Source organism: Pseudopipra pipra, chromosome 2 (genome assembly GCF_036250125.1).
Source record: "Pseudopipra pipra isolate bDixPip1 chromosome 2, bDixPip1.hap1, whole genome shotgun sequence".
Lineage (NCBI taxonomy): Eukaryota > Metazoa > Chordata > Aves > Passeriformes > Pipridae > Pseudopipra > Pseudopipra pipra.
In genome coordinates this window covers 25,079,439-25,103,884 of record NC_087550.1, presented here as the reverse complement: position 1 = coordinate 25,103,884, position 24,446 = coordinate 25,079,439, and the positions used below count along the sequence as shown (strand labels likewise).

The window sequence follows — 24,446 nt, the reverse complement described above, 5'->3', positions numbered from 1 at the left end:
CAAAGAGTTAAGAAATGCGGGAAACTGCAATATCTTTTATTAGACCAGCAGATGTAATAAGGAAAAAAAACTTAGGTTTTTTTTTAGATTAGAAAACTTAGATTAGTTTTCAAGCATGTAAGCTCTTCTTCAGGTCAATGTGCCCAAAAGCGTGTTGGTATTTTCAGCTACATCAGCTGGTCTAGTAAAAGTTATTGTTTCTCTGTAGAAGTTATTGCACCCCACATATCTTTAGACCATAACAGCCACAGCAGCGCTGCTACTAAACAAGATTCTCAAAACCCATTTTGTATCACAAATGGGGGAATGTGTCCACATGAGTCCTAACTTTACTGTATTTCTTCTCAATTTTGTCATCTATTTATTTTCTGTCAAAGCTGTGTGCAATAAATTTTTTCAGCACTTCTGGGGGAAAAAAAAAAGAAGACTGATTGATTTCCATTTTCTGAGCTTTATGGGGTGTGCTACTTAGAAGTGTTGTCTTTACCACCATTTGCTGCTGTTTAGTGAAAGATTTAATTCACCTACTGTAATGATTTGGGGAAATCTGTCGATGTACAATTTAGGAAGTTATTATGTAAATGGCAGCATTATGAAATGCTTTTATGTGGATGCAGCATCCACTATTTGCTAACAGGGGTGGCAGCGTGTCTCTGACAGGGTACAATGGACAGTTGTTAACCACAGAAAGAACACCATGCCCAAAGAAAAGATTTAGTAGAAGCCTTGGGGAGCAATTTGTTCCAAACATGTCTGCATGGACTGGATTTGGGGGAGTGAGTGGGAGAGATGAAGGATTTCAAAATGTTGAATAACAAGCTTCGGTTTTGTAGACATACATTAGAACAGAGGGGTACTCCGGGCAGGAGGAAGAGGGAGAGGAGAAGATTTTGTAGGTTTGCTGTGCTGTGGGAGCAGCCAAGGAAAACTCAGACGATGTAGAAACAGGCTGAAACTTGACAAGACTGTGGATTAGCTCAAAGTACATTGGGATGCTCCAGGATAGTCAGAAATTGCAGAGGTGGGGTGCATAGAAATGTATTTATTCCCCATACTTCTGAGGAAAGGAGCACCTTGCAGTGCACTAAGCAAAATCAGCATGTCACAGGTACTACAGGCACTGTGATGAAGAAACCAGACAAACCAGTATGCCTGTGAGGGTGGAAGTGTCTGAGGGAAGCAGTCTCTCAGCCTAGCTCCTGGGTGCTTGTGGAGCTTGCCTGTATGGCTCCCTTCCCATGAAGTGGGGACAGCAGAGAGAGATGACTCTGGAGGTATGGGTAGAAGTGGCCTTGGAAAAAGAAACAACGTGGTGGCCTATTTCAGTGCTGAGAAGTTTGAAAGTACGCCTAATCCACCCGGGTTTCCATGGACACATCCGCTTCTGCCATCTGGCATCGAAGGAGTGCGGAAATTTGCTTGTTGTTTCAGGGCTGGTTTCCCTTAGATATTCCCGAGGTATCACTATATGGGTGACATGCAAGCATAGGTCATTGCTGTGACAGGGATCAGATTATCCTGACCCACACATGGACAGTGCTTGCCTGAAAGCCTAAGTTTGCCACACTTTGGATTCATAGAACCTGCGTTGGACTGCACCTGAGACTGGGCAGTGAGGCAAATGAGAGTAAAGTAATAAATACCCACCCCTCCTAGTGCTGATGCTCCTGCTTGTTCCAGTGTGCAGGCTTTGAAAAACACAAACCTTTGCACTTGGGAGTATTCCCACATAACCAACCCTTTGGCCAGGAGAAAAAAGTCTGTGACAGATGAGTTGACAGAGCACTGTCTCTTCTTCTGGCTAGTGACCTCTGTTTTGTATACACAGGTGGTCAGCAAAATAAATCTAGGTGTTTGGTTTAATTTGTTTTATTGAAAAGGTACAGATATAGTTAATTGGGTGTATCTTTGAATGTGTGTCATATTTCTTCTCAGATAGGATTAAACCGGTTCAATCTGCAAACTCTATTTTCTCTGTCAAAAGGAGATAACCAATTCCACAGACTGAGGTTATTAATGATCAACTGAGTGAATTTTATCCATCTCTTTATATCTTGGAAGGACACCTCACTGAAGCTGATTTTGATCAATTTGTAAGCAATGTCACCTTCAATAAATTCCCATCTGACAATAGATAACCCTGTAGTAAGCTGGGAGACAGCAAAGGTGATGTAAGACTTGGCATCTCTTGTAGTTCTTGACCCCAACTGCATCCCCACTGGACTTTTTAGAGTCACATCAAGGGAAAAGGGGCAAAAAAAGTAGCATCATCCTGGAGAAAAGCTTTCTTTTCAAATTTGGTTCACAGAGATGTTTTTCCTTGAGACATGAGAATTGCATTACTTATCATAATTCTTTAAAAAGAAAAAGGTGGGAGTGGTTTCACTTTTCTTTTTCCTGTCCTTGCCCAGCCTAGCATGCACAGTCTTGGAAGTATCTTGGCCATTCAGTTTAAGGATCCTGTGTCTGTTCTTCTGAGCAATGTAACACAACTGAGTCTTGTAGTGGTCACCTGCCAGCATCTGATGCTTGGGATATTGGAAAGCACATCTTCTCTATCCATGATAGGTTCCACTGGGGCCCAGGAAGAGGTATAGACACTCACTGGGAGGAAAATAGACTGCAGAGCAGCAAATATCTCTGTTCATAGCTCTAGCATTCAACCAGCTGGAGTGTGCTGCACTCGCTGAATAAATGGTTGGCATAAGCCTAATTTTTTGGGGAAGGCTCAAGGGCAAGTGAAGCAGAAATTCAGAGTTCCACGAACAGTATCTCCTTGTCCACACCCTTTCTGTACAATCTGCAAGCTATTTTTGGAAGTGGTGATAAGGTGAAGAGGGAGCCAGAGTGAGAGGACTGACTGGTACATCTGAAGATTATTATTCCCTGTGGCTGCTCCATCCTTCTGGAGTGTGGCCACAGATTGTTCTTTCAATTGCTGCAAGAAGCAGCTAAAGTCACTTGCTGTGTCACTGTGGTTTGTATGATACAGTATCTGCTGTGGTGACCAGATCCAAAAGCTGATTAAAATACTCCCCGCTCTTAGCAGCTTGCATCAGAAGGGAGTGATTGGGTCCATTTTGGGCAGAAATGCTTTCTCTGATCACCGGGATCTAGATTCACATTGTGCTCACTGCACTTTTTAGGAAGCACATTAATTCAGCCACTATACAGGGTGAACTGATCTTTGCTGTTTACCTGCCAGCTGATGCACAGCAGGATGCAGGGAACAGTCCAAAGCGAGCTGGGATGGCATTTGCTAAATGCAGTGTGTCCTTATACTAAAAAACACACTCATTTCCATTAAGTCAAGACAGCTTTCAAGTCTTGGCAGATCAGGAAGCCACTGCAGCAGTCCTAAGGAGAATACACAATTTTTCTTATTTTCACTTGATTTGTCTTTGCATCTTTTCAGTCTTGGAAGTTATCTTAAGGAGTAAAGCCACTGCCAGGCCACTGTGCCTGATGTGCTCTGTGCTCTCTGCCCTTGACTTTGGTGAGGGAGATTTTATTTGCTAAGAAAGATTCGAGGGCTTTCCTTGTAGGTAGACATACCCACATGTGTGGACATACCCATTGTATTCCTGCAGGTGGTCGCTGTATGTACCCACAAGGACTGGAGTTTCCTGGAACTGCTTCTAATCAGTAATATCATCATGTTCCTCTGTCCTTTTGCTATAAGAAAAATACAGAAAGTCAACTGGAGGAAAGAGAAGTGATCTGAGAGGGTCTCAGAAGACTTCAATTCCCATATTGCCAGAGAATGAGGGAAATAGCTGGGCTATGACTCTCCCTTTGATGCTTTTCTGAAGTGTTATGCTTCAGCTGCTTGAGCTTTTGCCAAGAGCTGGCTCCTTAATGGAGCAAATCTCTTAGTCTGCCTGCCCATGGCAGGGCTGGAGTGGAGGGTGTTTTGCAAGAAGTGCTAGAACTGTCAGATATCCACATTGTCAGGTTTTATGTTTGAGGACATGCAGCAGGCACCTGACAAACCTTGTAGGAAATGGGGGGTACAGCCCCTGAATCACCATCTGGTACCTTCTCACCCCTCTGTGCCACCACTTGCTCAATGAAACCCCAGACCATGTTGTAGTCAGAAATTTTGCTTCCTGATAAGGACAGGTCAACCATTGCTCCTTATAAATAGAATTAGTAGTTTCTTTGGGTTTTTTTAGAACAAAGATAATTGGTAAACCTGGACTGCTGTGGTGACACTTTCACCTAGTCCTCTAGTAGAATTGTGCCAAAGCTTGATGGCAGAGCTAAACCTAGGCTGGTGGGATGGTAGTTAGTTTGCCACATACTGTTTTTGTGGGCACCAGCTTACTTTTTTCATGTTGCTTATAATGATTTCTGTTCTGCTACCCCTGATGCTTTTCATTTTCATCCTGACTCCCAGGTACAGCTTCCTCCCACCCCCTTCACAGTGGTAGTGCAGCCATGTAAAGGGTCAGTGCAACTTATAATGCAACTGAGGAGGCAGAAATCTGAGCAGTGCTGAGCAATAGGGTACGCTGGGCATGGGAATGCTCCCAGAGACTGTGACTGGGAAGGGAGGTAGCGAGAAGCTTCTGCCAGCAGGATGCAAAGGCTGCATGGCTGTACTTTGGTGGGTAGGAAACTTTGGGCAGGGAAATGAAGCAATTGGACATTTGACAGAATTGTTAGAAGATTTTCCTAGTGAAATTGCTTATTTTCACAAAGCAAAACTACCGTGGTCAGACTTGGACAGGGAGACAGACATGTGCGAGGAGTCAGTCTGTGCGAGTTTTCTGCTTTGATTCTTTCCAAAGATGACCACCCTAAATTCATAAAGGACCTCTTTGCTCCCCTCCCCACCCCCCCACATACTTGATGCGTGCTGATTTTCAACTGATTAATTTCTCCATGTTGCCTTGAGGACTGCAATTACTTAAGCTTGTGACACAACTTGTTGGTGACTCTTGCGTTACACAGCATTGTGGTTCCCCAGCTCCAAGAGCTGCCTTGCTCCCTTCAGAGGTACCTTGGTCGGATTCTTAGGAGTGCTGAATACCGGTGTTTCCCAGCCTCCTGAATGGCAGTTAGGGTGGCTCGTACCTTTGCAGTGTTTATACTGTGCGCTGCAGCAGTGACCGGTGCCATGCAGCCTATCCCAAATATTTTACCGTGTGCTGCTGCTGTCGTCTTCAATGCAGCTGTAGGCAGGCTCTGAAGAGAAGAAGCCCCCACGCTGCCGCGATGATCCGGAGAAGCAGTGGGGGTGCAATCTCCAGCCCTGTGTTGGACCGCACCTCCTCACCCTGGCCCGTGTAGCATCCCTACGGATGCAGCGGCACCGGGTTGGCGAGGAAGGGAAAGAGGGGGGGGAACCCCCAGTTTGTGCGGAGAGAGGAGGAGGGTGGTGGGACGTGCCGCTGCGCGCCGGGACGGTGCCGTGCGGGGGGTGACAGCCGCAGCCCGGCGGGTTGCGGGGGCGGCTCGGGGCCGCCAGGCTGCGCTCTCGGTCCGGCCGCCGCGCCTGCCGCCCTCCCCGGGCGACCGGGGCTTGGGGCACGGCGGAGCCTCGCCGCGAGCGGGCGGTCCCGGGACGGCGGCGGCGGCGGCACCACCGGCGGCGGCACCTGCGGCGGCGGGGACAGGCAGGGCTCGGCGGCCCGTCCGCGCCCCTCGCCCGGCCCGGCATGACGCGGCGGCGCCCCGGCGGCGGCGGGAGGTGGGTGCCGGTAGCCCTGGCCGCGCTCCTGGCCCTGAGAGGTGAGTGCTGCTAGGGTGGAGCGGGGCGCGGTGCCCACGGACGGCGCATCGCCGGGCGGCCCTGGGGTCGCCCGCGCCGGTCCCGCGGCGATGCCCCGTCCGTGGGTAAGTTTTGATTGCGGTCCCGCCGGTGATGCTCGGGAATGCGGCGGCGGGCGAGTGCTTTTGCAGGCAGACGTGGGGAAGGAGCGCTGCTCCACTCGGCTCCTTTTGCTGCCTCCGCTGCACCATCCTTCATACTATTATTATATGTATACATATTTCATTTTTTTTTTACAGTGCTGTAAAACTTGCTTTAATCTGGGCTTCACGTTAGGCTCAGTTGTCTGGGCCTAGCCCCTTGGTTAGCTCACCTGGGTGGAAAACTCTGGTCTATCCCTCAGGCCCTGAGGCAGCAGGGAACTTTCTGCAGAGGTGGTGACAGGCTGCCCGGAGCCCTCTGTGTCCCCCGAGGGTCCTCCCCTCTGCCTCCTCCTTCCAGGCGCACGGCACACTGCTTCAGCTCTAAGATACGTGCCTGCCCCTGGGAATGCGGAGACACACACATCACTTCATCACCTCCCGCCCCCAAAGCCCTTCCGAAATAAGGTGTGTACCCTGGTCCCTGTGTGGAGAGGAAACAAATTGCATGTGACAGATGCTACTCACATCACTTAGTGCATTGCCGAAGAGCACCAGGAGGTGCTGTGATAAGGGCAACAGAAGAAATTACAAAGTGCAAGACGTTCAGACTCATCTGTTGATCAGGTGGCAATGACTTATTTCAAGTAAAGCCAAACTTTAGAGCCAGCCTGCTCGGTTATGGTTTACTGAGGTCTATAGGGCAATTTTCTACCGATTTATCCAGAGCTCCACTAAGTAGTTTTGCAGAGGTCTGCTCCGCAGTCTGTCTCCGCACAGCTTTGAGACGACTGAGCACTGCTGCTGGCCACCTTCACTACTGGGACACTGTGAGACTTTCTGCAAGGGATTCCTGAGACTGGGAGGACAGTAAGAAATTACGAGATCTCTCATGAGAAGACCAGAGATGTCTCAGCAAGGTCTGGATGAAGTCTGGATCTGGGTGGAGTCTGCTGCTTGGGTAGCTGTGCCTAGCTGTTACTGCCCTGTGAGGCACAACAGGCTGTTCCCCTCTACCCAGGACCTGCTGAGAAACAAGTCTTGTGATGGATAAGATCAACTTTTCACAAATGCATCAGGTCCAAAACCACCCTGCGTCCTGTCCTCAGAAAATGTTTGGGAGTCTGAGTCAGATGTATTAACTGGGAATTGCACCTGCTGACTTCAAAGATATAAATTATAGGGGAAAAAAAATTATTAGCATTTAATTGTAAGAAATCATGTCAGCATTCATGCTACAAACTATTTGTTTGCTTTTTGTCCTTTTCCCATTTTGGAAAGAGAATTAAATTACTTTCAGGTTCTCAGTGCTACAGTTTTTTTCTGCAGTCATTGCAAACGTGTAAATGTCTAGAAAGTTTCTGTGCTTACTGGATTTAGAGGCTTGTAGGTGGTGAAGTGCTTCTATTGATGTGGTATTGCTGCAAAAACACACAACGGTGATCAGATTTAAGGTTAAAATTAAAGGAGAATTTTATTATCTTTTTAAGCTAGAAGATTGACTCAATATCTAGTTTTCTTTTTTGGTTGAGGGCATATGGGAGCAATGACATTGGAGACAACTGGGTACAGAAACACACTTTTCCATTAAATATTTCTCTGCAATAGCGTAGTGCTTTTTCTTGCACTTTCCTTCAAGACTTAAAGACTACCTGAAGGAAACACCTGTGTCTCAAGCTTGGCTTTTTTCTTTTTGTCTTAGGAAAAGTCTTTAGAAGTTGGTGGTAGATGAAAATAGCTGTGGTGCACAGTTATTTCTGTGTTACGCAGTGTGGTCATATTTTCAGTGGTTCTTGAATTTGAATAGAAAACCCTGCTAAGGGATAAGGAACAGACATACACTCATGAAAGGTGAAATTAAACTGGGAGAGTTTTTTTCTAAACAACATTTGCAGAAGATTAGTAAGTGTTTCTGCTCTGGGTTGCCAAGTCTGGTTAAGAACAGTGATTTCTGTTTTTTTTTTTTCTTTTTTGAGGTTTTAGAATATAGAGAAGAAAAATGAGGGGGTCATATGCAAAGCGATACATAAATGAAAGGCTTAAAAGTTAAAGGATCAGAAACTGGGAGAGTGTATAATCGGACAAAATACTTAATGCCACACAAATGAAAGGTGTTGGGGAAAAAAGGACCTTGAAGGCAATTTCATAATTCTCACACTTTACACCTATGATAAAATACGGTCAGACTTTGTAGCAAAATTTCAATCAAATATTATAGTCCCATTTTCTTATGTGGTTGTGCAATTTGTAGAATAGCAATGATTCTTTGTAACTGGCACTAGATGTCTGCTTTTTCTGGGCCTGTTATATCCATGGTTAATGGTCCTGGGGCAGGGGCAGCATCTATGTTTTCTCTCTAAAGCATTATGAGCTTAATAACTTTGCTGGAAATAATATTTTTTCAAGCTCCTTGGGGAAGTTCAGGGAAAGATAGGAGGGAATTCTGTTTAGAGCTTTGAAACCAAACCTATGAGTGCTAATTAATTGTGCTATGTAGCCAGAAATAGCATACTGCAAATTGTCAAATGTGGTAGAAATCACACATTGGGTACAGTTAGACTGCAGAACTGGCTTTTTTTTTTAACTGCATATGTTTGGATCCTGTGACATAGTATTGCAACAGGGGAGATTTCAGTGTGTTACAGTCCACCACAGCTGGATCTGGCAAGAGCAGGGTAGGGTGTGGGGACAAGGGTGCCTGGCAGCAGTGTATTAATGCAACAGCAAGTCCACAACTTTTCACATGACTTTTCTAGCCTTCACCTGAAGTCACTCTCCTGTCGGTCTGCGGTTCTCACAGCTGAAAGTGTTTTGGCCTTGCAGCACCCTTGTGCTAGCCCGCGTATCCTTCCCAGCCCTGCACCAGGTCCTCAGCCCTTAGCAAGAGAATACTGTGTCAGTCCTTCGCCCTTCCACGCTTATGCAGTTTTTTTGGAACAGATTGCCATTTGTGTCAAGCTGTGTGGTTTTGTGACGTGTAGATAAATCATTTTGCTCACGACCTGACCTTGGTCCCCAGCGGTAAACACAGATGCAGTAACTACTTCTTGCATCTCATTCCTTTATTCTGGAAACCAATTCTTTATCTCTGTTTCTTCAGTATTGCCTAAACCACAATTTTCTTTTATAAGATTCCATTCTCGAGGGATCTCAAAGTGCCTCAAGAGCAGCTATATTTAGTTTCTCGGTACTAATACGGATATACAAAGTATGGTATAAACAACTCTTTAAGAAACTTAGGAATCCTTTTTCCTGCCTTCATTGTGGAGTAGCGTTTTTATTCTTATATCAATAGTACAGATGGAGAAAGTGGGACCCAGAGAGACCTCGTGACCCACTGAAGGTCAGCGGATGCTGGTGGTAGTCTTGAGTGTCTTGGTGCAAACTATAACCACAGGAGAATGCTTAAATTTATGCAGCAGGTTAAGCAATAATGTAATGGTCCACTTTAGGGATGTTCACTACTAAATTGTGGTGAGTCATCTATATTTAGTAGGATGCTACTATCATCGTGCTTTTTAAGTAAAGTGCTTTTAACACAGTTATTTCAAGGAGAAGTGCATGCACTGAAAATCTGTTCTTTGTAGTTTTCTCCTTGTGGAGCACTAATGCTGCCTTCCCTTTTGTAAATGTTCAGAGGGAAATTTAGCTCTTGGTTGTTTAACAAATAGTGGTGTAACAAAGACTGTTCCCTGGTTAATACTACCTTGTGTTTGCACAGTCATTTATGAACATTAACTAATAGAGAGTCTCCAAACTTACTTTGTGAGGGCAGTCAGTTTGATTAATAGCATGGAAAACTGATGTGTGCAGGGATGAACTGATTTTCTTGCTGTCAGGTAGGGCATCTGCCTAGCCTCTCCTTTAGAGAAGTCACAATTACAGGGCTTCTAGTCATATGCCTCCCTACTTTTTTCTCGCAAGTGTTTCATGTCTTGTGCACCAGGGAGAAAGCACAGCATTTTTAACTGTGCACAGAGAACTCTTTTTTTTTTTCTTACAAGTTTTCATCTTTTTGGTTTTGGAGGTCACTTGTGTCTTTTCTGGCTTCTGCCTTTTTTTCACTGCTTGAACTGGACTGAGAAAAAATGCTTTGTTTCATCCGGATTGAGGAATTTGGCTTCATTCTAAACGGAAATAGAAGTCAAATGCTTTGATGATTTTAAAAGGAAATTTTTGAGAGAAATTCCAGCTTAGGACATTGATATTGTGTCTCTTTGTGGAATTGTATTATTACAATACAGGAAAGTACCTTAAGCAAAATGGTATTTTTATGTGAAAAGTCAAAACTTTTCATCCCAAAGATGCTTAAGTTGTACATTTCTGTATTTTTTACTTTTTTCACCCTGTTCTTTCTTTTGAAACACAGTCATGATTTTACAAAACATTCAATGTTTGATAAGTTTTGGTTTTGTGGAAGTAACTGCAGTAAAAGCCTTAATGGTTGCTACTTTTTGTTTCTATGGGGCATTTACAAAGAGCAGTGATAAAAACCAACTTGCAGCATTTGGTGGTTGTAGTGCACAGGCTCTGCCCATTATTTTAGCCATCTTGACACATGTATGCAAACATCATGTACATGTATGTGGCATTGCTGTTGTCCTTTCTGTATTCATTGTGCTGTGTACAATGTATTTGGTACATTGCCTGTACCAAAAGAGGCAATTTATGGTGTATGAAGTAAGGAAAGTTTCTATTTAAATAATACAGCCCATTTCTTAATCTTTACTTCCCCTTCTGGAACAGTCACTGGAGAAGTCAGAATAGTACTAGCAGGTCAATCTCAGTCTCTTATTACTACTGCATGTGCAGAGCCACAGGTCTCCTCCTGGCAGCATAGCATACTTGTACATTGCATCTCTGCATGAAGTTAATTTCAAATGTAATCTTGGCATTAGACTGATCAGACTGCTTCCTTAGGGACAAAAACTTGTGCATTTATTTTCTCATACCCTCGTGAGCCAACCTAGCTATGAGACCATAAGCTTGTGTTTCACAAGCATCACCGGGAGAAAGCCAGTGTTTGAAGTTCATTTAGTTACGTCTGGGGTTCGGTTTTGCTTGGAATGCTGAAGCCAGGAGTGTTGTTTGTGGGGAGGTGAAGACACACTGTTTGCAATATGTGGTGCATTTCTGCAGCAGCCTGTCTAGGGAGTGCTGGGTCAGGTCAGACCACTGGTCTGTGGTGGCATGGCCTAAGCTGGATGCTTCAGTGGGAGGTGCCAAAACCTCCAGAGAGAGCAATTGGTACCAAACATTTAGCAAAGAGGAGTCTGGTGTTGTGCCAGAGCCACAGGAGTAGGCTGGAATAGTATGTATTGCTCAGGACTTCAATGCCTACACAAGCCAATTTTCTCTTTATTTCATGGCATGTCCACACTCCACTTCCTTGCCATAAAATGAATTAGGTCATATGTGAATAAAATGTCCATCCCCTCCCCTTTCCTCAGAGAAGCCCCTTCTGCTTGCAAAGCCGCAGACATAAAACTTCCTGCCTTGCCAGGAGCCAGGTTGAGCTGGGCTAAACAAGCCCCTTCTTGCAACCTCTTCAGTTGGTGTTTGGAAGGGTTAGTGTACAATCCCACTGGGCACCAACACTTTAGCCTCCCAAATAGAGTGGACTGCAGGCAGGCTGTCCAGACTCGGCTCTTCCTCTGCCTGACATATTAACAGCACCTGCTGAGAGCGAGTGGGTTAGTACACCCTCTCTGCATGCCCACTGGGGAGCCTACTTCCTAATCCTCATTAATTAGAAGTTGGCTGATGCCTGGAAGCATAAGGGTATAGTCCTGCTATGCTCTTTTCTTTCTATTTTTTCATTTTCAAAAAAATTTTCATTCTACCTGACGTGTCTGTGGATATTCCCAGTGTCCTTATAAATGCGTAGGCCTCTATGATTTCTGCTGTTTAGAATAAGCAGAAAAAGTAAAAACAGAAAAGGAAAATAATAATATTTTCCTTATGTCCAGTCATGTTTCCTGCTCTTCAGTTATGCTGAACAACTTTTCATTTTTTCTCTTGAAAAAACAAACAAACAAACAAAACTATAGAGAAGCACGTTTCACTTCTTCATTTCCATTTGATAATTTCTTTCTATGTAACTTGTCTCCAAATTTAATTGTCCGAGTTTTAACTGGGCTTGACCACTAAGTGTTTTTGATGAGTGAATGACAAAATCTTTCTCTGCCTTCTGCATTTTCAAATTTGCCATCCAGAAGTAACCACAGCAGTTCCAGCTGAGGGTGCACTGTCAGTGTTCATGGTGGCATTTGAATACTTCCAGCATCCTTTTCAGTCTCAGCCTTTAGACATCCTAACAGCTTGCTTGCTTCTTTGACCACTGTTACATGTTGAACAGATGTTTTCATTTAGCTGTTCACAGTGATACCAAGATATTTTTCTCAAGTGATTACATTTGAATTAGAGCCCCATGGTATGTGAGTAGTTCAGATTATTCTCTCAAGTTCTTATTACTGTCCGTTTGGTAATGTTGAATTTCATCTTGCATTATGCTGCCCACTTGCTGAGCTTTGTCAGATCCCTTGGAAGTCTATCTCAATCTTCTTTTGTCTCAGCCAGCCCAAATCACTTTGCCAGCTTCCTGTCTCTCTTCCAGATATTAAGGAATAGATTAAACCACCCCAGAACTGGTATGAAACCTGGGGGTAATCCTTTGTAATCAGGGCCAGAGCAAGGACAGGGGGAGAGGGGCTCCCATGCCTCTGAGCCTGGGCACTGAGTGGTGGGGCAGCAGCTCTGGACTCAGTCTGACCCCAAGTGGCCTGAACCCCACTGAGTGTGAAGCAAGAGGGGGAGTTCCCACACCAGGAAAGCAGCGGACAGGTCTGTCACTGAACTGGCATCCTGCCCAGAACAATTTAGCAGGTGCACTTTGAAGTGGCAGAAAATTAATCACTTAGTCCTGTCCTTTTCCTTCCAAAATTCAAGTGGATTGAACGTCCACAAGTTCCCCTGAGCAGAGATCAAGCTGGTTTGTCTCCTGTTATGTACTTTTTGGGGCTTAGGGTATTGTTCTGGTTTAACCAAGCCCTGCTGCAATTTCCAAGCTACCCTATACCCTCTCTTAGGGAGAACATTGCTAACTTCAGGAACCACCTGACTCAGTAAGAGCTTGCTTGTCTTTGCTAGCAGTACAGCCACTTGAGAAATTTCATTCTCCTCCTGTTCAGCACTTCTGGACCTGTCCTTTGAATGTACTGAAATGATTGTTTGTTTTTTCACTTTTGCTCTCAGTCCTAGCTACCATTTTATGAAGCAACTGCTTAGACTGAATCACTTCTTGTTCCTTTTGTTTGGCCATACAATGTGCTCCCTTGCTTCTCAGCAGTTTTTTGTTTAGGGGCACCTACTACCTTGTCAGTGTCGATGCTGAGATTGCTTCAACACACCATTGTACAGAGTGTAACAACTTTAATTTTGCTGCTTTTGGAGTTAGGTTGTTTCGACTGTTTCTACTTGTAATTGTTTTATTCTAACATTCGAGAGGCACAGTGCAAAGTTCTGGTACCGTTTTTCTCACAGGGATGTTAAATTTGATTATGTAGCAGTCTCTGGTCCTTTGTGTCTTTGCCACAATTGCAGTTCCCGTTACTTAGTATCTTTGCATCAATTGCAGTGTTTTAGATTCTGAGTGCCCTGGGACAGGTTGTTCCAAGTTCTACCCACGCTCTTTAAGACGCTGCAGAACTGTAACCTGCTGTGACACTCAGCTAATTGCTGAACATGTTGCTGAAGTCACTATTTTTTTGTTTATTTTGACTTTGTTCCTTTGCTCTCACTTCACGTGGTGCAGTAGATATTCCTTACCTGATCAGCAGGCCATTGGTAAATCCAGGTTGCTTTAGTGAGATTTGGGTTTTAGTTACCTTTTCCCCCTCTTCAGCCTTGGCTATCTAGATGGGATTTGTGTATCACTCATCTTGCAGGTTGATGTCTCTGCCTTTTTACCCGCTCTGGATTTCCAGGTGGGTCATTAGTCTGTGATAAATTCTGCAGCTGTGGGCACACAGACTACAAGACATGCCGGACACTTTGTTGGTTGATATGGCTGTATAAAGTGGATGTTGCCTCATGTTGTAGGGTATGGCTCACTGCAGGCTTCAGCATCAAACCTGAAATGCTCCTTGGAGCATTTTGCTCCAGTTTCACAACTGCCTGTTCTGACTTGTGTTCACATGTGGTCTGTCAGCATTAGCTGCACTCTATGAAATGTTTGGTTTAGAAATGATATCTCAAAAAGTACAGCCCTGTTTCTTGGCTAAAAAGTCCCTGGGTGCTCCTGCAGGGAGTGCTCCGAGTCCCTTCAGTTCTTGTGCATCACTAGTTCTACTGCCTCTCACTGCCTGTGCCGGTGAGTGGGGCCTGAAGCTCACCATGACCCTTGGGGAAGGAGAGAGAGGTGCGCGGAAAACCCTGTTGTTTTAGTGAAGATGCTTAAGAAAAAGTGCTGGAGGGCTTCTGCAGGGCACTGCTTGGCTTGTGTGGCTTCTGGGCTGCTTCCATAGCTGAGTGTGTTTCACTGTTTGATGGGGTTTGATGTCTGGATGTCTCCATTGGTTGTGGAGCTGCTAGGCTGCAAGCCTGCTTGACTTTTGGGCTGGGTGCTGTGAGCTAGTGGCTCAGAGAGGTTGGAAGGACCTTGGCTACATGGCAGAGGGACAGAATAGCCTCTGTCTGTCTGCAAAATTATCATGTCCTTGGCTTGTCAAGGGCAGCTCTTCCTTTTGCCTCTGAAACAGCTGGTGTGCCCTGGGCCCTTATTACGGGACTCATCTGCAATCAGCGCCTCCCTCTTTTGCACTAAAAATGCCTTGGATACAGAGAGTAGGCTTGTGTTTCTAAGCTGCATGGAGTTGCAGCAAGGCTGTGTTTTGCTTGTTCTTTGGGGAATGCTGTTATATTAGTTAGCTCTACAGTAGCTTTTTTGCATAGTTTCACCTGTTCTTTCTGCTCTCATCCCTATTCCCAGTGGCTGCTTTGCTTTTTTTTTTTTTTCCTTTTGTGAGACTGCATTTCAGCTGCCACATTGACAGCAGTTGTCTGTTTATCCACAGAATAGGTACAATGCAGGCAGGCTTCCCCCATCCTCCAGCCCTCCTGGACTACATCCCCCGTCCCCCACTGCTTCACCTTCACTGGGAGCTCCAGCCCTGAGCCAGAGGGCTCAGCTGGAGGGGACTGCTGCGGGTGAAGGGGGGGAGATGAGGCATCCCACCACCACCGGCTTGTGTTGCATCCTAATTGCAAATAGCCCTTCCGGAGTCAGCAGTTTGTGGGAATAATTGACAGGAGGTGCCGGCGAGGTGCTGAGTCAGAGCGAGGTGTGCTTGCCAAGTCACTGCAGCAGAAGGAGTCCGCTCGCCTTGCGTGGAGGGAAGCCAATGGACGGTGGGTTTCCTAGCTGCCTTTTGGGCCTCTTTCTTTCTTTTCTCTGAGGCTGCAACTCAGCAGCGATGATGCTATGCATGTAAGGGAGAAACCGGGGGGGGCGGGGGAGCTCTTTATTTTTTGCTTTTTCCTTTTTGATTTTTTTTGGCTGTGAGTGCTGGGGATTAGGAAATGTGGGCTCCATTCCCACCTGCTGCCACTGGGTCTCTGTGCTGCCATTTCTATGCTTCAAACAAGTAGAAGGGGTAGAAAACACATATTGGGGTTAGAGTCGAGTGAGTGGCCTTAGTGAAAGATTGATCTCTCCTGAGAGGAAAAGCAGCATGTGACACCCTCAGCCAAGCAAGGGGGATAGCTATGCAAGCCAAAAAAACTGCAAAATAAAATGATTGAAAAGGTGGTTTGTCCTGTCCTTCCTGAGGGTTACTTCTGCTGCAGTGTCCTACCATTTGTTTAGGGGTTTGAAATTACTTGTTAGACATGCAGGAAGATGAGTGCTTGTCCTATATACATCTAGCACCTGATGGACCTCCAGGTCAGGCTTGTGAGAGCCCTGCCATTTATTCCTGACCTTCTTGAGTATGGCTAGCATCAAGGCTTATACTACAGCTGAATCTGTCCCAGAGATCTGGATCCTTTCCTTGTTTCAGGGTGACTTCAGATGTCTTTGTCTTTCTCTCCCTCTGTAGCACAGGCTACCATTTTCCTACCTTGGACAAAAGTTGGTATATGTTTGCACAGTGATCTAAATATATGTCTCTGCTCTGTGCTGCCTTTGTAGGGAGAGCATATTATTTTTGCTTTTAGCAACCACTCTGTAGAAAGAGATAAGCGTGAAGACAGAGGCCCATGTATTTTTCAGAACCTTTCATATCTATGCTTCATCCACCCACCCACGTTTTTAATGTTAATCTTTGTATAATCTTTCTCTTCACTGACTCAGGTAACAGCCATGTTATCTAGATCATCATGCAGCTGATGGGGAAAACTGAGGCCCAGAGATGGGAATTGCCTTTCCCACAGTCATGCAGGATTCCCATGGGCAACCTGGGCTTGAAGCCTGCATCTCCTGAGTGCCAGCCCATGCCTTCCCCATGGGACCATGATGCCTGTCCACTGATTTAGTTAGTGGCCTGTTGGATACTTTTCATCCTGAGTTTTTATGGCGGTGGCTCCTGGATGGTTATCAACTTTGAGCCTTTAAAGAAAATCTGCGGTGACTATATTGAACGCTGCTCTTCCCTCATCCTTGTCTCGACCACCTTCATGATGAATATCGTGCACAGCACCCCCAGAAGGGTGGCCCTGGGGTCACTGGGGATGACGTCTCTCTTCTTTGACTCTGGCTTGCTGCCTGTTCACATGCTGGGTGCAGTCTGTGACACTGGTGGCAATCTTAAACCATCTGTGCCTTGAGGACCCTTTGGAGGAAATCTTTCCCTGCTTGCTTTTTCTGTGAGATCAACCAGGGATAGCTTAGAAGGTTTGGGAGGCTTAGTATCCTTGCTACATTACTGGCCTGCCTTCAATTTGTGTTTCTGTGTGAGCTTTGCCATGGATGGTGGAGATGTGCTAGCCAGAGCACTGCTATAGAGGAGTGGATCTGGTCCTCATGTATTTTGAATTATTGTCTTCATTGCTCAAGGAAACCATAGTTTCCGTCTGGTTTAATGCAGCCCTCCCTCCTTATCCACTCTCTACCCATGGTGTGGCTTCACTCTGGAAATGGGAAAAAAAAAATAGAACACTGTCTGTTACAACTGGGATTTTATGAGGTACCTATGGGAATTAAGCACTCAATTCCCCCAGGTTCCTTTTGAACAGCCTAGCTGATGTGAATTTATGTTGAAAATAAGCAAGGAGTGGAAGCAGTCTTGTCAGCAGAACCACAGCTCTTCTTCCTGTGTTTGGTGTAGCAACTGCCATGGTAAAGCTTATTTAGCTTTTAAGGTCTCTAGGTCAGGACCTAGGACTGGAGTTTGCAACAGGTGTCTGATGTGAGTGGACCCTATACCCTTGCTTGCTCTGGCCATGAGCTGAGGGTCTTTTAAAACACTCATAAGTACTGTGGAAATACTAGTGTGTAATAACACTGTGTGTAGGGCCCCTGTGCTGTGCTCAGGCTTGACAAATGCACCTGACATCCACTGGGCCAAGGACTGAGTCTGCTAAGAGTCAGTCCAGAATGGTGAAATTCTGCAAAACCAACCCTTTTTTCATTTGCAAGGAGTAAAAATGTGTATGGATGGTGAGGTGTAGCCTTTAGTTGCAACTCACAGCCAGTAGCAGCAATAGAATTTGCTTTGCAGATAATTGAGATTCTTTCTACAACTGCAAGAATCTTTTTTTATTCTCTTCCTCCATAACCAAAGAATGACAGCCTGCATCAGTTTTCCACAAATGAAGAAATTCAGTGACAATTATCATACTTTTAATTAAAAGTAAACAGTTATGGTATTAAAAAAATAAACAACTGCTGGAGACCAAACAAGTAGTGGAGTATAGCTGTCACTTAGAATAAGGCAGGATGTGAACAAGACGAAAAAGCTGCCTTCATCCTTGCTTATGAGTAAGAACTCTTTATAGATTTTGTTTTCATGGCTAAAATGAATTTCATAGTGTATTTTAGGTTTTTTTCCTGGAATTTGTTGCACTGGCCATATAGCCAGGGCACAGCTGGCAACCTGTCTTGCAGCTTCAGAAGGGGAAAAGCGATTTGAGTGGGGATGCTGCCAACCCTGTGAGCCAGCGCAGAGCCGACAGGTCCCAGAAAGCCACTGTTTTCCACTGCCAGTGATCTTCTTCTAGATCTTCCTCTTCCCTTGGCTCTCTGATGCGTGTCTCCTGCATCTCTCACCTTTATGAAAGAGTTCAATATGTGGCTTGATGGACACAAAGAAATGTCCAGCCTTCACTGTGAATTTATATGAAATGGGCCCCAGTTGTGTAAATCTCATTAAATTAGCCAACTGTGTAAGACTTCCATTTGTTTTGGCTTTGCTTAGAGAACAGCTTGGATTGTTCTCTCAGATTTGAAGAGTTATTCAGCCTCGGAGCTCAAAATCAAATCACAGTCTAAAATCAGACCAGGTCTCCTTAGCTCAGGTTTTAAAAGAGAAACGTATTACACTCCAAGTCCATTAAAGTCAAAAGGCTGCCTTAATGCCTGTGTATATATATAATATATAATAATGCATACATAACTGGACAGCCAAAATAAAGCAGCACTGGGAAATGCAAAAGTTAATGATGCCTTGTTATGTATCCTCTATCATTTATGGCACGAATCCTGTATCTTTTATGGCATGAATTTTATATTCTAAGTGGTAGTAAGATTAGAGGTAGGTGAATAATTTATAGCAAATAATTTATTTAATGAATTCCTCTTCCATTTCTATTTGCAAATTGTTTGTGAACATCCTGTGGTTTCTTTGCATTTTACTTATTTGAAATTACTTACTGAATAGCTTCTACAAATAATATTTGACATACCACAAGCTTATGAGCAGGTTTGGTGGTTTTTTTTTATTGTTTTGTAGGAGGGGTAGCAGCATTTCAGCTCCAGGTTTTGTTGCTCACCAGAGATACAGAGCAAAAGTTCATGCCATAGTATTTCACTATCCTGACAACTAAAAGTAATTGTTAAAGTTCAGCAGTTTCTGAAAGGTATCGAGAATCAGCTATTACTTTTTAATGATTATTCAGACTGTTTGCATGGATAGGCAAGTTCAAAATTCACTTTTGTCAGCGAGTGCTAAAATTGCTCAAAATGTGTTACTTCCTTGTACATTCACGTCACTGAATTAGAATAGTTGCAGAAATGAACAGAACGCTGTAAAGTCCACAGTGTGCTGTGCATATGCCTGACTTCAGGCATATTCTTGAGTAGATGCATAAGTGGTAGAGTGGCAAATTATGAACTTCAGCATATGTTTAAGTGGTTTTCTGAATTAGGGACCAAAATAGAGAAAAAAGGAAATTTATCTTTCATGAAACTGAACATGCAAGAGAATTTTGTTTCCTCATCTGCAGTTATGGGGCATTGCATCTTTCAGATGGGGAGGGAGAGAGGGGGAAGCAATGATTTAAATATTGCATTAACTTGCAGTATTTTTGGTTTCATCAAACATGAGGCAGTTAATCTGAAATTTCCCACACATGTCATTCTCTGTATTTTCCCCCCTTAAATATTGGAGGAATTAACATGAATAATTGAAAAAAAAAAAAAACCAAACCCACCAAATAAAAAACCCTCCCCAAGAATCCTCAGCCATTAGTTTCAGTTACTATCTTACTTATATCTTCATTTTTAAAGATTTCTCAGATTTCAGAATATTTTTCATCCACTTATCATGACTAAAAAAAGTTCATTTGGAAATATTAAATACTGTTTTACAAAAGTGAAAGGAAGTTTCTCTGGGTCTGCAAGGAATAGGTATGAGTTACTCTAGCATCTTAAAGAGCTGTCATAACAATGTAAACCATTAAAGGTTTACATTCTTCTGTGCAACTTTTGAAAGCTACAGGTTGTGGAAAGCAGCTTCTGAAGTTTCGTGATACATCCTTCAGCTTTGTAACACAGATGATGTTTCTCTGGCCTGCCTAGAAGGCAGTTAAAGAGTCGATTTTGTGGGTTTGTGAACCAGTGAGGCCTCATGTTCTTCCCATTTGTGCCTTCGGGCTGAACTTTGTGGGCTCTCTTGTGTCTAGCAGAGGGTTGAGTGTGACAGTGAGTACCTTACCTGTACCTGCCCATCTAATTTCATGAACCCTATGGAGAGACAAGTAATATCTTTAAGGCCTTTTCTGTCAGAGCAGGGATGGGTGCAGGCGCCTTGTGTTCCAAGGAAACAATTGTTTCTGGGCCGCAATGCCATGGACATCGAGTCGAAGTAGCTAGCAGAAGACCACAGATGGCTCAGGCCAGTGTGGTCTGGAATCTGGGAAGAGAAAAAGCCATCTCTAGGTGATGAATGATGTGTGGGATGCAACTGCAGAAATAGGCAGTCAATTTTGGGTGAAGAACAGCAACTGTTCCTACTGACTTGCAAGGGCTAAAATGACCTCTTTGGAGCAGAGAGTCAGAGGAATAAGGTGTTATTTCTTATGCCAGTGATCAGAAATGCACTTGAGCCATGCTCTGCACCAAAGCCCCAGACCAGACATATCACGGTGGTAATCCTGCAAAATGTGGTCATCAATGTCTGCCAATGCTTGTATGCAAGCAACTTGCATAATGTACATGAGAAGAGGGATTTTTCCAGAAGGAGGGTTTCTGGACCTCTGTGCACGTCTTACCCTTTAGGAGATGATCTAGATCCCAATCTTGCACACACAGAAATCAATAGGAGAGTTTCAGCTTTGTGTAGTTGGGAAGGTGAGGAAACCTTTGTCAGACAGAAGAAAGGAGTGCTGGAGATGGACTAGCAGTGTGTGCTGCAGGGAGGACTGTGGAGTCCCTGGACTCTGTGTTCCCCAATCTGTATTACTATTTATTGATCCATGCTCCTCACCCACTGTCTTCCTCCATGTTCTGTCCTGTGATTCCAGCCCCAGGGCTGGAGAGGATCCTGTGAGGAAAAGCTGGCAGTGGAATTCCAAATTTTACACCAATAGTCTTCTTTCCTCTTTCTAAGGCTTTCTGAACATTAATCACAGAAAATTTATCCATGCTTATTGCTCTTCTCTGGCACCTTTTATGACCTCAGTGACGAACACTGTGAAATTAAAAAGCAATCACCTATACCAAACAAGATAAACAACAAATGGTCCCAACAGTCTGCCATGTGTCCTGTCGCACTACAGGGATGCCTTTAGCAGCAAAATAAGCAGCACTGCATTAGGTTTAAAGGGGTAATGATGCTGTATCCTGCAAGGGCTGTGGGCACTTGTATCTATGACAGGAAAAGCATCAAGAGACTGCTTGAGGTAATTGCATCCTCATTATTTTGAGACCACAGCCTGGTCAGCTCAGGAAGGTGGGAGATCAAAGACTGCTTCTGAATTTAGCTTGGGCTCACTTTCATAGAGCCTTGAGATGAAAATGGCAGAGGAGGTTAGTGTGCAAAGAAGTGTGGCTATGTCTCCATCCAGTGGCTAGTGCCACTGATGACGAGTCAGCATCCCACAGAAATCCAGCTTTATTTGGGGAAATGTCCCAAAAGAAGGATGTGGCAGAGGGAAGGCTGCCTTCCTAAAACTGGCTTTTATAGAGGTCTAAGATGCATTTTAACTTGTCTTGTGCCTTTCTTTCTTGTCCTGTGTCCAGTGTTATAAACATAGACTTATTGATTATATAAATAAAAATATAATATAATAATAATCATTATTATTAACTATTTTACACTACCTTGGGGAAGATCCTGGTTATGCCAACTGGTTCTGCTGTGATTCCAATGGGATGGTGCACAGTTTCATACCTAAATGGCTGTGGCCATACATCAGGCTCACCCTGTCTCTCACAGTCAGCCAGGACAAGTTGAAACAGGCAAAAGGAAAGAAAATAGACAAATTTCCGCATCCATAGCAGCTGGAGTGAACGCCAAACAGATGGGCTCTTCCACCCCGATTATCCTAACCTCCTAAATATAGAAATACAGGCTTTTTTTTTTTGCTTCTTCTCTTCTATTTTTTTTATAAATTTAAATTACCCGAGGGGGTGGTGTTAGCTCACGCTAGGGCAGTGGTAACGAGTGCAAATAGAAGTCATCTGCTGACAGAGTCAGATCACGGCTTCTGCTCATGACTATCCCCCCACCCTGCCCACACGCGTTTTTCCCATTGGTAATGTGGGGATGAGTAGGGGCTGAAGCCATTATCTTTGTGGGGTAGGAAAATTTGTATGTGTGCATGAACCAGCTTTCATTTCAAATCCTGTCTGTGATTATGCAGATACACAGAGTAAATGAGCACCAAAGAAAATGGTTAAGAACTACATATCCTCCTCACCTCCTCCTGCAGATGGTTTGGTAAGTAGATGGGGCAGCTGTACTCAAGTCACTGGAGGAGTTCACAGCTATTTTGGTTATCATTCCACAAGCATACTGATAGATATAGAGTAGAAAGGTGCAGGGTTTGCTTTTTATCACGTCCCAATTCATGGTTTTATGGAGCATGCAGAGAGATTGAAGGGATGTCTTCTGGCAGCAGGCTGGTTGTGCCTGAACAACCTCATCCTTTTTGTTCTGCAGTGGTTGACACCAGCAAAACAACGGCAGGGTAATTCTTTGTGTGATCTGTTTGGACTTCTTTTGCTGTACTGAGCACTTGGATAGGAAAACTCTAATGGTTTGTTTTTTCTCCAATGGGGAGACACAGCACTTCACCAGTGCTGTGTTTTCCATTCATCTTCCAGATAAATTCCGCTCTTTCTTGCCTGAGGGCTGAATTTCCTACCTGTTTTCAGGCTTTTGTTCCCTGACCAGCCTTGGGAAGCAGGTGGCAGGAGGAGGTGCTGCCTGCATAACATGGCAGAGGACTATAAGGCTGCGTGTCTTCCCCCTGCCCTCTTTTATACTTGCACAGTGGAGAGTTCATACACCTGGGTCTTGCTTTCCTCACCTCTAGGAAGGGAATGAATGACAGGGGTTTGTCTGGGAAAAACATGTGGGTGCTGTATTACTGTTACCACTGTAACCCTGAACTAAGACATAGAATGAGGACAAAGGTTAGGAGCAAAACTGCACTGACTTGGGGCCCAGCCAGGCAGAACTGCAATGTTTTTCCCTTGTCATTGTGTACAAGGGTGTGTTGTGCTCTGTGAATGTATCTACGCTACTATCAGTGCAGATATACAAACAGACCATGTATAAGACTTCAGAGACACTGTGAAGAGGTTCTTTATCTTATGGGCTGCTCTCCATGTAAGGATGTGTGTAGTTTATTAAAAGCTCTCAGGGCTCATTTTGCTTGTGTGCTCATGCTCTCCTGCAGAAACCCAAAGAGTTTTAACCTTAAACCCAAGTGCCAGAGTGCCATATGTTCTGTTGGCTTCTGTAGGATCTGCATCTTTTTTGGTGGTCTTTCACGTGCAGGAGAGGTCGCTAACTTTTGGAGGAGGCTGGCTGGGGGAGGTGTGGAGTTTGCACCATGGAAGAAGGCCTCTAGGAATAAGTTCATCCAGGAGCTGGCAGGGTGACAGAACTGTAGGAAATCCTGCCTTGGGGCAGGGAGATGAAGCTGGTGATTTCCTGAGGGTTGCTGCACAGGGAATTGTTACCCCTGGTATTTCCAGGGTAGAGTGCTTCTCTTGTTACGCTGAGGTCATGCAGAGTAAGGTTGTCTGGACTGTGAAGCACACAGATGCTATAGATACTGGGTAGTGAGGCGAAAGCAAATACATCTGGAAGCTTCCCCTGGAAACAGTCGGTGTTTGGCATGGCAGGGGTCATTCCACCGATAATAAGCCCTCCTGGGGCCATGCTTATATTTGCGTTGTGTTCCCCAGAGCCTGGGTCAGGAGAGGGCTTTGCAGCCTGGGTGCGGTGCCAGACCTGTGCTACCTTCCATGCTTTTGCTTAGGAGTCAGGATAAGCTCTCGCAGATACTGTATATAAGGTATCACAGTGGAGAGGCACCTAATTGGCTTTGCAGCAGAGGAGCTTTGGCATGGTTTATTCACTCTGATTCACGAGTGGCTGTATCAAACCTGGCTGGCACAGTGCAGGGTCACTCAAGCATCTCTGTGCTGTGCACTTGAGTACTCCTGACCAGCAGCAGCTCAAGGGTGCAGGCACACCCGTGCTGGCTCCTCTGCACGCTGCCTGCTTGGCAGAGCTGCCTCACTCAGGCTTTGAGCCACTGCGTGCCTGATCTGTCTCGCAGCGGCTTCACCTCATTCATGCTGCACAGAGCCAGGGCTCAGTCGGCCAGCCAGACCTGGATAACCCTGATGGGAGCCACCACTGTATTTCTGCACCAACATCATGGCTAATCAACAACCTGCTCAGATCCTCTCTGGGGACACTAGCAGTATTTTTAGGATTTAAAAGAATAACGATGCCTCAAGGAGAGACTGGTTGTGCTGCTCGTGTTTAAGGATGCCTGGTATTTTCAGTCATGCTTTTCACCTTTTCTTGCCTCAGTTTCACTCTTGGTAAATGAGGGTTAACAATTGCCCTGATTACAATTGTTGCCCCCCTGAGTAACTGTGGTGGTCATTATTGTTATCCTGGCTTTGCTTT

General features: G+C 44.8%; 1 protein-coding gene across 1 annotated transcript in view; it reads left to right on the top strand.

Moving 5' to 3' along the window:
* Positions 1-5,500: 5,500 nt before the first annotated feature.
* IGSF11 (immunoglobulin superfamily member 11) overlaps positions 5,501-24,446 on the top strand; it is a 102,137-nt gene continuing 83,191 nt past the window's right edge. The window contains exon 1 of the mRNA XM_064644409.1: positions 5,501-5,736. Coding sequence (XP_064500479.1) covers positions 5,664-5,736 — 73 coding nt within the window. The 5' untranslated portion in view covers positions 5,501-5,663. The remainder of the gene's footprint in view (positions 5,737-24,446) is intronic.